Source organism: Bison bison, unplaced genomic scaffold (assembly GCF_000754665.1).
Source record: "Bison bison bison isolate TAMUID 2011002044 unplaced genomic scaffold, Bison_UMD1.0 scf7180017864068, whole genome shotgun sequence".
Lineage (NCBI taxonomy): Eukaryota > Metazoa > Chordata > Mammalia > Artiodactyla > Bovidae > Bison > Bison bison.
In genome coordinates, this window is record NW_011494640.1 from 1,683,214 (window position 1) to 1,697,021 (window position 13,808).

The following is a 13,808-nucleotide window of genomic DNA, read 5'->3' on the forward strand; positions in this document are numbered from 1 at the left end:
TGAAGGATAGAACATGTGGTTCAGAGGACCAAAGGATGACTCAGAAGTATCGGAGAGGAGAGCTGAGCTGGGGACCCTCTCTACAGCAGCATTCCACAGCTTTACTGGTTGACCACAGGCAATGAAGGAGATGCCCCCTTTTGATCCTGGGACCGAATGGTAAGAAGAAGATGACAGAGATGCAGCTGCAGCCCCAGAGAAACCCCAGCGGCACTGAGATTGCAGATAGTTTTATTTCTTTATTGATAAAAAAATATTAATAGCAATTAAAAAAAATCTCAAACATTCACAACCCATCCAGAGTCCTATAAAGTTGGAGCCATTTGTTCCCAATGGAGCCCTTCATCCGATGGAAATGGCGATTTCAGCCGAAAGGTCCCTTCATGTTTTTCATGGGCGGGTACTGTTGCTCCATCGGCATGGCCCCAAAGCAGTCAGAGGGGTTACAGTGGCCGGTCTTGCCCGGCGGGCCTATGGGGCCTGGGGGACCGGGGATGCCAGGAATGCCTTGCTGGCCCATCGGCCCAGTCGCGCCCATCTTGCCATACCCTGGAGGACCCTGGGGACCTAAGGCAGGAAGGAGTCAGAGAAGGGGGATCAGGAAACCCAGGTCATAAGAAAAGAAGAAATAACAGTCATGGTAAATAATAGCAATACCTTACATCTGATGACTATTTCTCCAGCTACACCATATTTTCATGAAGACTTGATCTGATCCTCACATTGACTGAACAGTGACAATAATACCACTGGCTAATTTTATTCAGAGTTTCCACCTGCCAAGCAGAAGCCAAGTGCTTTCTCTGCATTATTCATTGAATCGTCACAACGACTCCATGAGAAAGAAACTATTATCTCATTTTGGAGATGAGGACACAGGCTCAGAGAGGTCACACACCTGCCATGTGGTGAAGCTACATCTCAGAACCAGGCTGTCAAACTTCAGTCATTTCTCTCTTAGGTTTGTCCAGGTAATATAGCCAGTAAGATGATGAGCGGGACCTAAGCTTGCATTCCCTGGCCCCACCACATCCGACTCTCTTCCACTCTGTCACGCTCGGCCACGTTAGGACTTGAGAACAGGCACGGGATGTCCCACCTAACCCTCAACACTCCTGCCCCACCAACGCACACACACGTACACACCCATGCCCTAGTGGAGTCTCTTATACTCAGAGTCATTACTATAAATGCTGGTTGATAGGCCTATGGTTATTTGGGACACTACACAACTATGCTATGGAAAGAACATCAAGAAAGGAGCTCTCAGCCGTTCCAGATTCGCAGTCTCCAAGACTGACTTTTCCTACCTGGGGGGCCAGGAAGACCAATTTCTCCTGCGATGCCAACACCGACGTCTCCCTTTTCACCTTTGGTACCAGGCAACCCTGAAACAAAAGAAATAAGATAAGACGTCCCATCCTGGAGTAGAAAAATGATCTACCTGGTCAGATTATTTGAAACACACATATACACGCAAACACTTGATTCACAACAGACCTCGTGCAATGCTTCTGTGTGCCCCCAAGAACCAGGCATGTACCCAGAGGGCAGACCTACCTCTCATCCCGGGCAAGCCCTGCCGTCCTTCTCTGCCAATCTGACCAGGGAGTCCCGGTGATCCCGGGGAGCCTGGCCGGCCTGGGGGACCATCCTTCCCTGGGGGCCCTGGTCGCCCTGGAGCTGCTGCCATCTCCATGGGAAACTGCATCCTGGAGGTGTAGTAAGCCATCCTCTCTGTAAGAAAGGACAGGGACAGGTCACAGGGCACCCTGGACACTCGAAACGACAGGCTGCCAGCGTAGAATCCAAGACAGCCATTCTTCAGAGGGACGTCAGAGCAAGGAACACACAGGTGGATCTCTTAAATGGTCGCCTGTGCCCTCTCCCCCACATCGCTCCCCACAGTGATCTTCCTGAAGCCCAGATCTGATTCCAGCATCTCTTTTCTCCAGCAGCCTTCATTAGTCCACACCGGCTTCAGAATAAAGTCCAGACTCCTTGCTTGGCATTCAAGGTCTGCTTCCCAAGCAAGATGCCTAGCCCCCTTCTGGAAGGCTCCATGTTTTCCCTAGTCCCTAGCTTATTGATGTTGGATGAACAAATCAACAGGAGAAAAAGCTGAAAATGAAACCACGCCAGCCATCTTAAGGCTGCTGTGCGCCCCTCTATTTAGACTCTCTGCAGACTCATTTGATATCAATTTTCTTGTCTGTCTCCTCTGCTTCAGTGGGGGCTTCGGGTGGGGGGCAGAAGGGAATCATTTTGTCTCTGAACAGAGCAGGTGAGAGGAAAGGCTGAAGTCTAATTGAACAGATGCCTGTAAGTGGGGGAGCGAGGTAAGTAGGGGGGTGGATACTTTAAGGGAAAGGAGGCTGGGGTGGGGTGGAGAAGCAGCTGGGAAGGGCAAACAGCACCCACTGCCAGCCAGTTCAGCTGCCAATTACCATCAAACATTTTAATGATCTCTTGTCTGATGAACCTCTTGATTTCATCATAATTCACCATGTCTCCCTGAGGAAAGAGAAGAAACCTGCCTCAATCACACTTTCAAGTCTGGGGCTCATCTCTCCTGGGAATAGATTTCATGGGAATAAAGGATGCGGGGGGCGGCGGCTGGGGAACAAAGGTCCCAGAAGCCTCCCACAGACGCTGAAGCCAATGTCCTAACCCCCTAAAGTGGAAGAAAACATTTTGTGCATCTTCCTAGGGAAAGGGTCTCCCCCTCTCCACTCTCCCACACAGTTAAGAACCACCCATATGGGGGTCATGCTCTTCTGTAGAGCATCAATAGGAGCTTCTAAAATGGTGTGCGCTCTACCTCGCACACCTGCTCTGTGGGACCAGTGCCCCTGGTGGCCAGCCTCCTCCTTACCATGGAGCCAGGCACCCCGGGCAATCCGGGGCTCCCCGCAGGCCCCGGAGATCCAGGGTGGCCTCTCTCTCCTGCAGGACCCGGTGGCCCCGCAGGTCCCATGGAGCCACTCTTGCCAGGCCCGCCAGGCATGCCAGCTCTTCCCTTCTCTCCTGCCTGGCCCTTCTGTCCTGAAGGCCCCGGGTCACCCTAGAGGACAGGAAGTCTCACAGTCCAACATTGCCAAGAGCCGTCAAGTTTATCTCACAGTGTCTCAAGGGTCTGCCCCGGCTTCAGTGCCACACGCAGCCCCCAGCATCTCCCTCTGGATCACAGCATCTTGACAGGCTGCCCCGTGTCTCTGCCCCCAAAGCAGTCCTTTTAAAGGATGGTTTTCATGTTCTTACTCCCTGCTGAGAAATTTCCATGTCTCCCAGTTGCCCTCAGCATAAAGGTTTAATTCCTCGGCCGGGCATTCCAGGCCATCATGATGGGGTCCCGACTATGTCTTCTCCAGCCTTGTTTTCCTGCCCGGGTGCTTCCAGCCACGCCTTGCTGGTTATAGTTCTGACTCAGCCATGTGTCTTCGTCCTCCCTGCCTGGAATGCCTTCCCTCTCCCCAGTATCCTCCTCCCACTCGGCTGTAAGGTCCCTGTTCTCTGTGCAACCTCCCCGACGCCCCAGTCTGAGTGGATCGCTCCCTCCCTCTGATTCCACAGCACTGCATCTAAAACCCAACAGGCTCCAGTGTTAGTGTGACTGGACTAAGTGGGCACCGGGCCCAAGGCTAGGAGAGAGGGCCTGGCAGGTGAGTAAAGCCAAGCGGATGCTCGCAGAATGAATGCATGAATCAATCAGGAGTGAATGAACACGAGGGTTCCATTCTTCCCACCATACCTAAGAACCTTGGGACAGCCCCACGTGAGAAGTGTTCAGAGACAAGGTTGCTCCAAGTCCCGCCCACTTCTCTTCCCTGCCCACTGGCCTTGCCGTGTCTCCTCTCCATGGCTAAAGTCAGAGCTTCGGGCTGGGCTTCATCAACTCATGAGCTGCTCCTCTCAAACCCAGCCAGAGCCCAACTCACCTTTGGACCTGGGGGTCCATAGAGTCCCTGTTTTCCAGGGGGTCCCTAGAAGAAAGCAGAAGTCAGGGGTGAAGTCTGGGCAGCATGCCCAAACCATCCAGGCGAAACAGGTGTCACGAAAGGACCTTCCAAAGCGTTAGGCCCCCAAACCTTGTCCTACTGAGTTCTGTGCAAGAAAGGACGAGAACCTCCCTGCCAAGAGCGTGGACAGCGGGAAGGGAGAATTATGTTTCCAGGACGTGGCCTCATATGATTGTGCTAGGTGGGTCCCTTGTCACAGACAGAGAGAGGTGAGAAGTCAGAATGAAAGGGAAGGCCTGACAAGAGCTGGCCCCCAGGAGATGTTTATTTGGACTTTATTATTATCATTGGTTTTTTTGGACCAGATATATGGTTTAAAAAAAAGGAGAGTGAAAAACAAGGCTCACTCTCATCCTTCTTCCTAGTCCTCAGCTTCTCTCCTGTAATAACAAGGGCACCAGTTGCCTGTATATCCATCCAGAGACGGTCTGTACATACAGGGAGCATTTACCAAGTGAATGAAGAGGGGTCAGGGCAAAGCCAGGAGCTAAAAGCAGCATCCCCGAGAGAAAATGAGAAGCCCAGCACAACGGTACCTCTTTGCCAGCTGCGCCATCCATGCCGGGTTCACCCTGGGGAGCAGAGAGCAATGGAGCTTGTGATGAGCCCCAACCCAGCGTGGCATTTCATGCCTCACATCGCCCACTAGGCGTGGCCAGCCCCCATTCCACCTAGGAGCCACAATCCTCCCCACCTCCCCCCAACACTCTAGGCACAGGCTGTGGACACTCAGACCCCATGCCATGCTCCAGCCTGGCCCCAGCCACCCCCCGACTGAGCTCTGGGAGGGAAGAGCAGATTGCATTTGCCCTGCTCTTTGCTTGAGATCTTGGCATCTCACACATTTCCTGGCTCTGAGTGTATGTTCAGTGTTTGCTGAATGAAGGTTGTGAACCTGTGAACCTCTGACCTTGATGAAGTCCCAGAGTTTGGCCAAGGGAGCCTCAGTGTCCACTCCTTCCCCAAGACAGGAGAGGCTGCCCCCTGGGACCTGCTCACTTCTAGTGAAACACTGGGGAAGAGGAATCTATGCTTGCAAGGCAGATTCATCAGGGGACTCTGGAGGTTCTTAGCCTGTAGGTAGGAGGGACGGAAGACTGATGGGACCTGCCTGCCCAGGGCCCATGGCAGGAATCAGAGGAGTGGGCGGCAAGACTCGAGCCTCTTGGCAGATTGGTTGGAGTCATCCCCTCCGTTTCAGGGCACCAGCCCCATGGGCATTGCTCTTGTCCCCACAGAAGGAAGTCTGCTTGGGTGGAAAGCACCCCAGCCTGAGGGCTAGGAGACCTGGGTCCCTGCCTCAGTCCCCTGGGAGATTTTTCATCCCTGAGCCTGGCAGTCAGTTCCACCTGATATGGTCCACCTGTTTGGAACCTCTGAAAGAGGGAGTATCACAGAGTGGCTCCGGACCCAAGTTCTGGAGTCAGGCAGCCTCTTAATACTTAATAGCTGTGTGACTCTGGGCAACCTACTCAACCTTGCTGAGCCTTGGTTCCTTCGTCTGTAAAACAGGGACAATCAGACCTATTAAATAGGGTTGCAGTACAGACTGAATGACAACATGTCAGGCATGTAGGTCACCATTGAGGCCAGTGTCAGGGACCAGTGTATCGCAGCTCTGGGTATTCATGCTAACTGGCACTAAGGAGTGGTTTCAGAGTTGCTGGGAGAGCTCCAGCAATAACACTGCGTTTGGGTGTCTGACGTTTACAGGTTTTCTATGCGACCAACCAGCTCCCCTGGGGAGGGGACAGGGGTGGAACAGGGAGCAGTTTCCCCATCCGACACCTCGAGGAGGGATGTGCACGTGAGTGCTAGGTCAGAGGCAGCCGTCTGCTGCGTGGCTGGCCCAGTGCTGGCTTGTACAGCTTGTCCTTTATTCCAAATAGGATGCGATCCTCAGGCACAAACTCCAAGCTGCCATCGTGGTGCTGAACACCCCTCCTTCCCCAGAGACCTCCGAAGTGCAGGACTGTGTGCAACTGACAAGGTTCACTGGCCCTTTCCCCTGGGGCTGAGCCCTAAGAGGTGGGGTCTTACCGGGGGACCAGGGTGTCCAGGGGGCCCAGGTTGGCCTGGAAGACCTAAAAGGCCCCTTTCTCCAGTGGCTCCACGGTCTCCTTTTGGGCCCTAGAGAAAACGATGGAGATGGCGGGAGGGAAGAGTGAACCCCACAGAGCCAGAGGCAGACACTGAGCACAAGGGACCCTGTCCCCAGTTCCAAGGCCCCAGCAGGGGAGGTGGCGCTGCCTGAACTTGGGGAAGGACCCCGGGGTAGCCTCCGGGCTTCTCCGGAGGTCTTCACCCCAAGCCAGTTAGGGAGATTGACTGGAGGCAGGAGAGGCTTACAAGAGGGAAGGAGTGGGGACAGGGACACGCAGGGACAAACACCGGGGAGGGAGGGACGCGAGAAGGAGCACGGCACTCACCACTGCAGAGATCCCAGCTGGGCCTGGCTGGCCTGGAGGCCCCGGCGGCCCCTAAAGGGAGACGAAGTCAGTGGGTTGGAAAGAGGCTCAGTAACGAGGCCCCAGGAGGTGGCAAGGGACCAACCGCAGACACAAGCCCTGAACTTGGTTACGGCAGCTCCATTCTCTTCCCTGGGCCTTTCTTCCATCTACTCTTGCATTTAATCTGTGCCTGGGGATCCCTGGGCACACAGGATGCTCACACCTGCTGCTTGCCGAGTGGTGCAACTGGGGCCTGCACAGAAGGAATGATCTGGGAGCCAGAGCCAAGCGCAAGGGAGTGAAGCACATGGCACCTGGGCCTGGATGTCTTCTGAGGACCCCCAACAGCCCCCACCCTGCCGCCTTCCTTCTGTTCTGTGGGGAGAGCAGAAACCAGGAGCTTGTCTCTGTGCGGAGGCAGGTGAGGGAGAGGGGCTCAGCTCCAACCCCAACATCCTCGCAGATAAGCCCCTAGCTCCCTGGTCTCCTGCCGCTCACCCATCACTGGGGGGTGACGAACCTCAACTGCACAGGATGGCTCCCACCTGCCCCATCTCTCCACATCCCGCCCTGGAGGCCCAGCTCACACGTCACCTCCCTGGTCAGAACGACACTTCCTCTGAACCAACGGGGACACGCGGGTCTCTCTCGGAGCACCTTCCTCTGTACTCACAGATGGAAAGTTCTGGAGGCACGGGCTCTGTTCTACTCATCTGAAGCCTCCCAGGGCAGGAGTGGCCAGCCCTCACCAGAGGGCTGAGCTGGATGGACGGAGGTGGGAAGAGGAGCCCTGCACACCCCAGCCCCCTAGTGAGTCTCCACAGTTCAGAGTGTGTGACTCTTTCTTTCATCTCTGATGTGGAACCGGGGCAGACAGGGCTAGACCTGGGGTCCCCAGTGCAAGGTATCTGGATCCCTTGAGAGCCATAAAAACAGTAATGAGGCCCCAAGAGTTCTTGTTGTGGGGTCCTGATCTATTTTTAACATTTCCAAAAGCCTTCTGGAAAGCGGACGGCTAGTGTATTCCCTTCTCTCTGGAACCCCACCAGCTCAGAGCCGTCACACTGATCAAAGGCACCCATTGGCAGACATCTGCGTTACAGACGCATCAAGGGGAAGGGAAAGCCATTATTTCATAAACCTCCTCTCCAAGTCACCCTTTGTCAGTAAACACACCACCCACTCACCCGGCTGCCCGAGCCAAACAGGAGTCATCCTCGATCCCTCTCCTGCCTCCTCCTGCCCCTTTGCCATCTGGGTCATTAGCAAGTCCTCTACCTCCAAACACTTGCGGGATGGGTCCACTGCCCCCCGCTCCAGCGCCACCCCCCGTCCACTGACATCTCTGCTTCCACTTGCACGTCCTCCCCCTCCTGCCCTGAGGTCTTCCACCATCTGCACCACAACCTCTCCCAGCTCAGCCTTCCCATCCCCACTCACGCCCTCCTCAAACTCCACTCCCCCGTGCCCTGCCTGTCTCAGGCTCTCTGCAGCAGCTACACCCCTGCCTGGACACTCCTCCCCCAGTCGGCTCGATAGCTGGCTGCTGCATGTTATTTGGGCCCCTGCTCAAAGACCACTTCTCCAGGGAAGTCCCCTCCCAGCCCTCCCCAGGACATCACATCACCACCTGGTCCCTCCGCACCCATCAACATGCTGTACCCGTGTGGAAGTTCTGGGATCGGGGGACCATTCTACCTTACTCACTGCCATAGCCCAGGGCTTGGAACAGTGCCTGGCATGGAGCAGGTGCTCAATAATTATTTGTTGAATAACCGAATGATGTTTGTTTGATAAGCAAACTCGAATGTGCCCAGAAAATATGAAAATGGCACAGAGCCGGGGAACTGCTGGATGGGGTGAGCCCAGAGCCCCTTCTGGTTCTGTATGGCTGGTGCTGCTCCTGCAGTCAGTTCTTTCAAGTCATCATCAGCTTGCCCACCACCACCACCACCCAGCCCAATGCAATCCAAACTCTTAGAGAGACAGAGACTAAAACAGGTCAACTCACAACATGGCCAGGGGGGCCGGGTCTTCCCTGGGGTCCCATGGCACCAGGCTCACCCTGCAGGAGCCAGAAAGAGGAAGAAATGACACAGATACAGACTCAGACACACGGGCTGTTAGGCAGGAGAGGATGGAGCAGAGCAGATGGGACACACCAACGGCCAGAGGAACCACGCTGAGCCCTGGCCTCTAGGTCTAAGCCCTATGGGACCAGCCCTACCCGTGAGTATGGTTGGAGGGGGAAGCAGAGACCAGGCCTTTGTAGGTTAGCAGCCCATAAGGGCAGGAGCCAGTTATAAGCCTTAAGAGGGGAAGGTCAAGATGTGCAGAGTTGGGGAAAACCTCCCCTAGAAGGCCAAGCAGAGGAGGCGGCCACCTTGCCAGGGAGGAGGGAGGAAGGGGCAGCATTCAGGACTCAGCAGAACCCAGGGCTGTCTAAAGGCAGCGTGCGTAGACCCTGGGCCCTTACCTCTGCTCCGGGCCGGCCACTGCTGCCCTGGGGGCCTGGCTTTCCACAGTCGCCCTGGAGGAGAGAGGGGCATCTGGGGCTCACCAGTTTGCCACTTGGCTCTGCCACCCCCAACTGATCCCACATCAGAGGGGTCCTCCCACATGCCGGTGGCCCCCTGATGCCCTTAGGCTGGCAGATGGCAAAGCCCTGACCCGGTCTGCCAGGCACCAGTGGTCTCAGAAGGCCTGGATGCTGGAATGGCATCTCAGTCAAGGGTCAGGTGGCCTGTCCACTCCAGTTAGGCTGACCCATCTGCTCGGGGTCGAGCCTTGAGAAGAGCCAAGAAAACCTGATGGGCGGAAGTCACCAGGTCCTTACCTTCTGTCCTGGGAGGCCAGGATGGCCGGGTTTTCCCTTGAAGCCCTGGAAGACAAAGCAGGAGCTGCCACGTCCCTCGGCTCAAGCAGAGGCCACTTCTCACTCTTCCCTCCCCGGGTCAAACAAGTTAAACCCACCCAAAGTCATAACTCAGTCCCCAGGGAACATGGATGCGAGCTGCCCCGCCCACCAAGGCACCTACCCAGCTTTGGAACCTCTCAGTTCCCAGCCCCTCCCCGCAGCTCAGCTTACCGGGGGTCCCATGAGTCCGGGAGGGCCAGCAGGACCAGGGTCCCCCTAGGGAAAGAGACCAGGGGCACAGAGACAGGAGCTTTGTCCAGCTTGTGCCCACTCATCACCACTGTCTCCGCCTTTCTTCAGCCCCTCCCCCAGCTCTCCCAGGATGGAGGGTCCGACTTGGTTGTGCACCCTGAGTGAATCCTGGCCCCTCTCTGAACCTGTTTCCCTTCTTTTGGGTACAGAAGGCAGTTGACCTTGATGTTCTGCCCTTCGCCATGGCCCCCTCCTTTTCAGATACCCCAGTAAAACCAGGCGCAAGGAGCCAGGGCTGCTCAGGTCCCTCCGTGTGTGCAGCCTGTTCTTTCTGATGCCCAGCCTAGTTTCTTAGTTGATTGAGCTTCTGGGTGTAAATTTACTGCCTTCACGGCCTGCCAGGACATCCAACCTGGTTAAGGCCAACCGGAAGAATGGAGAAACGAGGGGGCTCTGGGGCCTTCAGAGAAGTGGGGTGCAGTGAGATGCAGACTGAGGGAAGGTGGGGGCACCTCCTGAAAGCAGTGTGGGGGATGAGATTCAACTCCCTTCATCAGGGTTCCCTTGGCTTTGGCTCTTGGGGAAGGAAGGAGAAGGAAAGGGGTGCCCTCCTGGGCCCACGTCTCACCCTCAAGCCAGGTTTGCCATCCTTCCCATCCAGACCATCCAGACCGGCGGGGCCCTGGAAACGAGGAAAAGGCACTTCTGCATGTTACGCTGGAGCCCTTGGAGGCGGGAGCCTGACCAGCCCTGTCACCCTCTCCACCCCATCCACCCCTCATCCCACTCCCGCCCCTAAACATACACACATACACACACACACATACACATCCACACCCCATCTATCAGGCTACGACACACTCACCTGAATCCCGGGAGATCCTGGTGGTCCAGGGGGACCAGGCAGACCTGATGGGCCTCGAATCCCTTCACTGCCCTGGAAACGAGCCCCCCAACAAAGTCAGCAGGACCTTGTCCCTCTCCCTCCCCTGGACACACCAGCAGGAGAAGGGGCCCTGGGCCACAGGGGCTGGTGGCTACTGGAAGTCAGGACAGCTGGCTTCAAATCCCAGTTCGGTTCTGGTCTAACTGGCTGTATCCCACATATCACTTGCCCAAGAAGATCTGTCTTCATCTACAGAGCATCCCCTTTCTGCACTGCTCCATGAGAAAGGGACAGAGCCTGCTCAGTCCAGCACCTTCCCCAGGGCTGACCGACTGGCCTGCCAGGTGCTCGGTAATGCAGGCTGGGCCTCTGGTCCCCCAGATGGAACAAGGGTGGCTCCTGTCCCCGAGGAGCTCACAGTCCAGTGAGGATCACAGACCCATGACAACGAAGGGCAGTGCCAACAGTCCCTGTGCTCTACGAGTCAGGAGCCCTGGGCGTTCCGAGGGGAACTGGGTGTCCAGAAGAGGGCGCAGATCACTCTGCTGGGGAGGGACAGGGTTGGGGGGTGGTCGGCGGTCAGGGAAAGTGTCACAGAGGAGTCCGCAGGCACTGGGCTCTGAAGGGTGGCTGGGATTTGGGCAGTTGGAGAAGGGGGAAAGGGTGTGCCACTGGGGACTTCAGAGAAGGATAAAGATTTGGAGGGGGTGACATGCCTGGTCTAGCCTGTATGATGGCAGGGGTGGGGAGGAGGCTGGAAGAGTTAGATTGGGGGAGGACACTGAACGCTATACTAGACTATCAAATGGACTGCTGCTGCTGCTGCTGCTAAGTCGCTTCAGTCGTGTCCGACTCTGTGCGACCCCATAGATGGCAGCCCACCAGGCTCCCCTCGTCCCTGGGATTCCCCAGGCAAGAACACTGGTGTGGGTTGCCATTTCCTTCTCCAATGCTTGAGAGTGAAAAGTGAAAATGAAGTCGCTCAGTCGTGTCTGACTCTTAGCAACCCCATGGACTGCAGCCTACCAGGCTCCTCCATCCATGGGATTTGCCAGGCAAGAGTACTGGAGTAGGGTGCCATTGCCTTCTCCGTCAAATGGACTAGTGGCTTTCAAACTACTTCTCAGAGCCTGGGGGCTCCTGGAGGACTCTGGAGGGGCTGGGGGCACAAAGTGGAGACCCAGGGGTGGGTCTACCCCTTGCTTAGCCAGAGAAGCTCCACTTGCATATTTGTTTGTTTATTAAGATTTTTTAAAATATGGACCATTTTTAAAGTCTTTATTGAATTTGTTACCATATTGCTTCTGCTTTATTTTTTTGTGTTTTTTTTTGGGCCCAAGGCATGTGGGATCTTAGCTCTGCCACCAGGAATCGAACCCACACCTCTTGCATCAGAAGGCGAAGTCTTAACCATTGGACTGCCGGGCAAGTCTGCTTTATAGATTGAGCATTCACATGAGATTCTGTGTAAAAGCCTTGTGATGGTGGTTTAGTCGCTAAGTCGTGTCCAACTCTTGTGACCCCCATGGACTGTAGCCTGCCAGGCTCCTCTGTCCATGAGATTCTCCAGGCAAAAATACTGGAGAAGGCTGCCGTTTCCTTCTCCGGGGGATCTTTCCCACCCAGGAATTGAATGCGGGCCTCCTGCATTGAAGGCAGATTCTTTATCAACTGAGCTATGAGGGAAAAGCCTTGGGAATTACAAAATAAAGCCCAAAAAACACCGCTACAGGCACTGGGCCGCCACTGACAGTTCAGAGCAGGGGAAAAGGTGGGAGAGAATGTGTGAATTAGAATGTTTATCAGAAAAGGGAGGGCGAGGCAGGCAGCTTAGTAGGGCAGGTGGCAGCATTTCCCCAGGGGCAAGAGGCTGGCTGCCCTGGAGCAGTCAGTGGCTGTGGGGCTCGCCAAGGGGAAGGGCTCCAGACAGAGACCCCATGGGAGGGGTCAGGGGGAGAGAGCTTCGGGTGGTACTGCAATGCCACCAGCTACCAGGAGGGGTCAGCACAACCCCAGGAAATGGCGGCCCCGCAGGGAGTCAAGCTGGAGAACCGCTGCCCAGAGGTTTGGGAGTAGGCAATGACTGGCCTAAGGAGAGCAGGCAGCCCTGGATACAGAGCCAGCACGGAAGACTCTGGCGGGGGCCGCCACCCAGGTAAAAGGAGATGGCACCCGCCACTGCTTCAATCATGGCTGATCGGGAAGGCAGCAAGGGTGTGGGGGTTCTCCTGAGTGGGGTTGGGGATGGGGGGGACAAATCTTAGCTCTTTTGCTATCTTGCTGTGCCCTGGAATGCCACCAGCATTCCAGGGCCTTCCAGCATTCTCTGGGCCTCATTTCTTCACCTGAACTTAGACCAAGGTGGCCCCTTCTAGGAGTCCTTTCCCGCTTTCAGAGGAAAGAGGCGAGGCTACAGACCTCCTGCCCCTCCCTCTGGGCCGTGATCCTCCCACTCCAAGCTCACAGGTGAGACTATGGGCCTCCTGACACCTCCTGACACTGCCCGCCTGTCACATCTGGAGAAGCCCAGAGGGCGGGCTGAGTCAGGGACGTCAGCCTCCAGACCAAAGCAGCGGTGGTTTAGAGGATAAGTTGTGTCCGATTCTTGCAGCCCCATGGACTGCAGCCTGCCAGGCTCCTCTGTCCATGGGATTCTCCATGGCAAGAATACTGGAGTGGGTTGCCATTTCCTTCGCCAGAGGATCTTCCCAACCCAGGGATCGAACCCGGGTCTCCTGCATTGCAGGCAGGTTCTTTACCCGCTTAGCTACAAGCGAAGCCCTAAAGACCAAAACCAAAAGCCAAACCCAGGGATGGCCAGTGTGGGCGCTCCCCGACTGCTGCTCCTTCCCGCCCTTGTCACCAGGTCACAGGCCATGCCTACTCTCTTTGGCCCTTGGGGACACTCTGAGCCTGGCTCCCCAGGAGGCCCATTCCCCTTTCCTGCTGTTGTCAGACCCAGAAGGCAAACGCCCAGAGCTCCTCTCGCTGCTAAACAGGGGGTTTCCAGTCTTGGATGTGCTTCTCTCAACTCCTTGCCCGGCCCTAGAGGAGCTGCAAGCTGGCCCAGGCCACCTTGTCACATTCTAGTGGGCCACCTCCCACCACACCCCTCTGCCTTTTCCCCAGCCAGCCTCTCCTACTAGGGGAGGTGCAGAGCTTGGTGGCACAGAGGCCAGGAGGCATCCTGGACCCAGCCCTGGTGGCCCACTGGTCTGCCCCGGCCCTGTTGCCCTACAGAAATTGCTGGGCCCATTCTCGAGTCTCTTTGCCCATCCTTGCTATAACTGAGTCAGTCCTTGAATTTCTGAAGGCCTGATACTAGGTGTGTGTGTGGGGTGGGG

The 13,808-nt window shown here is 56.0% G+C and overlaps 1 protein-coding gene across 1 annotated transcript in view; it reads right to left on the minus strand.

The window, feature by feature from the left end:
- Nucleotides 1-214: 214 nt before the first annotated feature.
- Nucleotides 215-13,808, minus strand: part of COL16A1 (collagen, type XVI, alpha 1) — a 56,230-nt gene continuing 42,636 nt past the window's right edge. Inside the window, exons 58-73 of the mRNA XM_010837081.1 lie at nucleotides 13,349-13,402; nucleotides 10,444-10,515; nucleotides 10,207-10,260; nucleotides 9,558-9,602; nucleotides 9,306-9,350; nucleotides 8,946-8,999; nucleotides 8,481-8,534; nucleotides 6,449-6,499; nucleotides 6,060-6,149; nucleotides 4,556-4,591; nucleotides 3,939-3,983; nucleotides 2,876-3,064; nucleotides 2,448-2,514; nucleotides 1,561-1,737; nucleotides 1,311-1,388; nucleotides 215-567 (exon numbers count right to left, since the gene is read on the minus strand). Of these exons, the coding sequence (XP_010835383.1) occupies nucleotides 365-567; nucleotides 1,311-1,388; nucleotides 1,561-1,737; nucleotides 2,448-2,514; nucleotides 2,876-3,064; nucleotides 3,939-3,983; nucleotides 4,556-4,591; nucleotides 6,060-6,149; nucleotides 6,449-6,499; nucleotides 8,481-8,534; nucleotides 8,946-8,999; nucleotides 9,306-9,350; nucleotides 9,558-9,602; nucleotides 10,207-10,260; nucleotides 10,444-10,515; nucleotides 13,349-13,402 (1,314 nt within the window). The 3' untranslated portion in view covers nucleotides 215-364. The remainder of the gene's footprint in view (nucleotides 568-1,310; nucleotides 1,389-1,560; nucleotides 1,738-2,447; nucleotides 2,515-2,875; nucleotides 3,065-3,938; nucleotides 3,984-4,555; nucleotides 4,592-6,059; nucleotides 6,150-6,448; nucleotides 6,500-8,480; nucleotides 8,535-8,945; nucleotides 9,000-9,305; nucleotides 9,351-9,557; nucleotides 9,603-10,206; nucleotides 10,261-10,443; nucleotides 10,516-13,348; nucleotides 13,403-13,808) is intronic.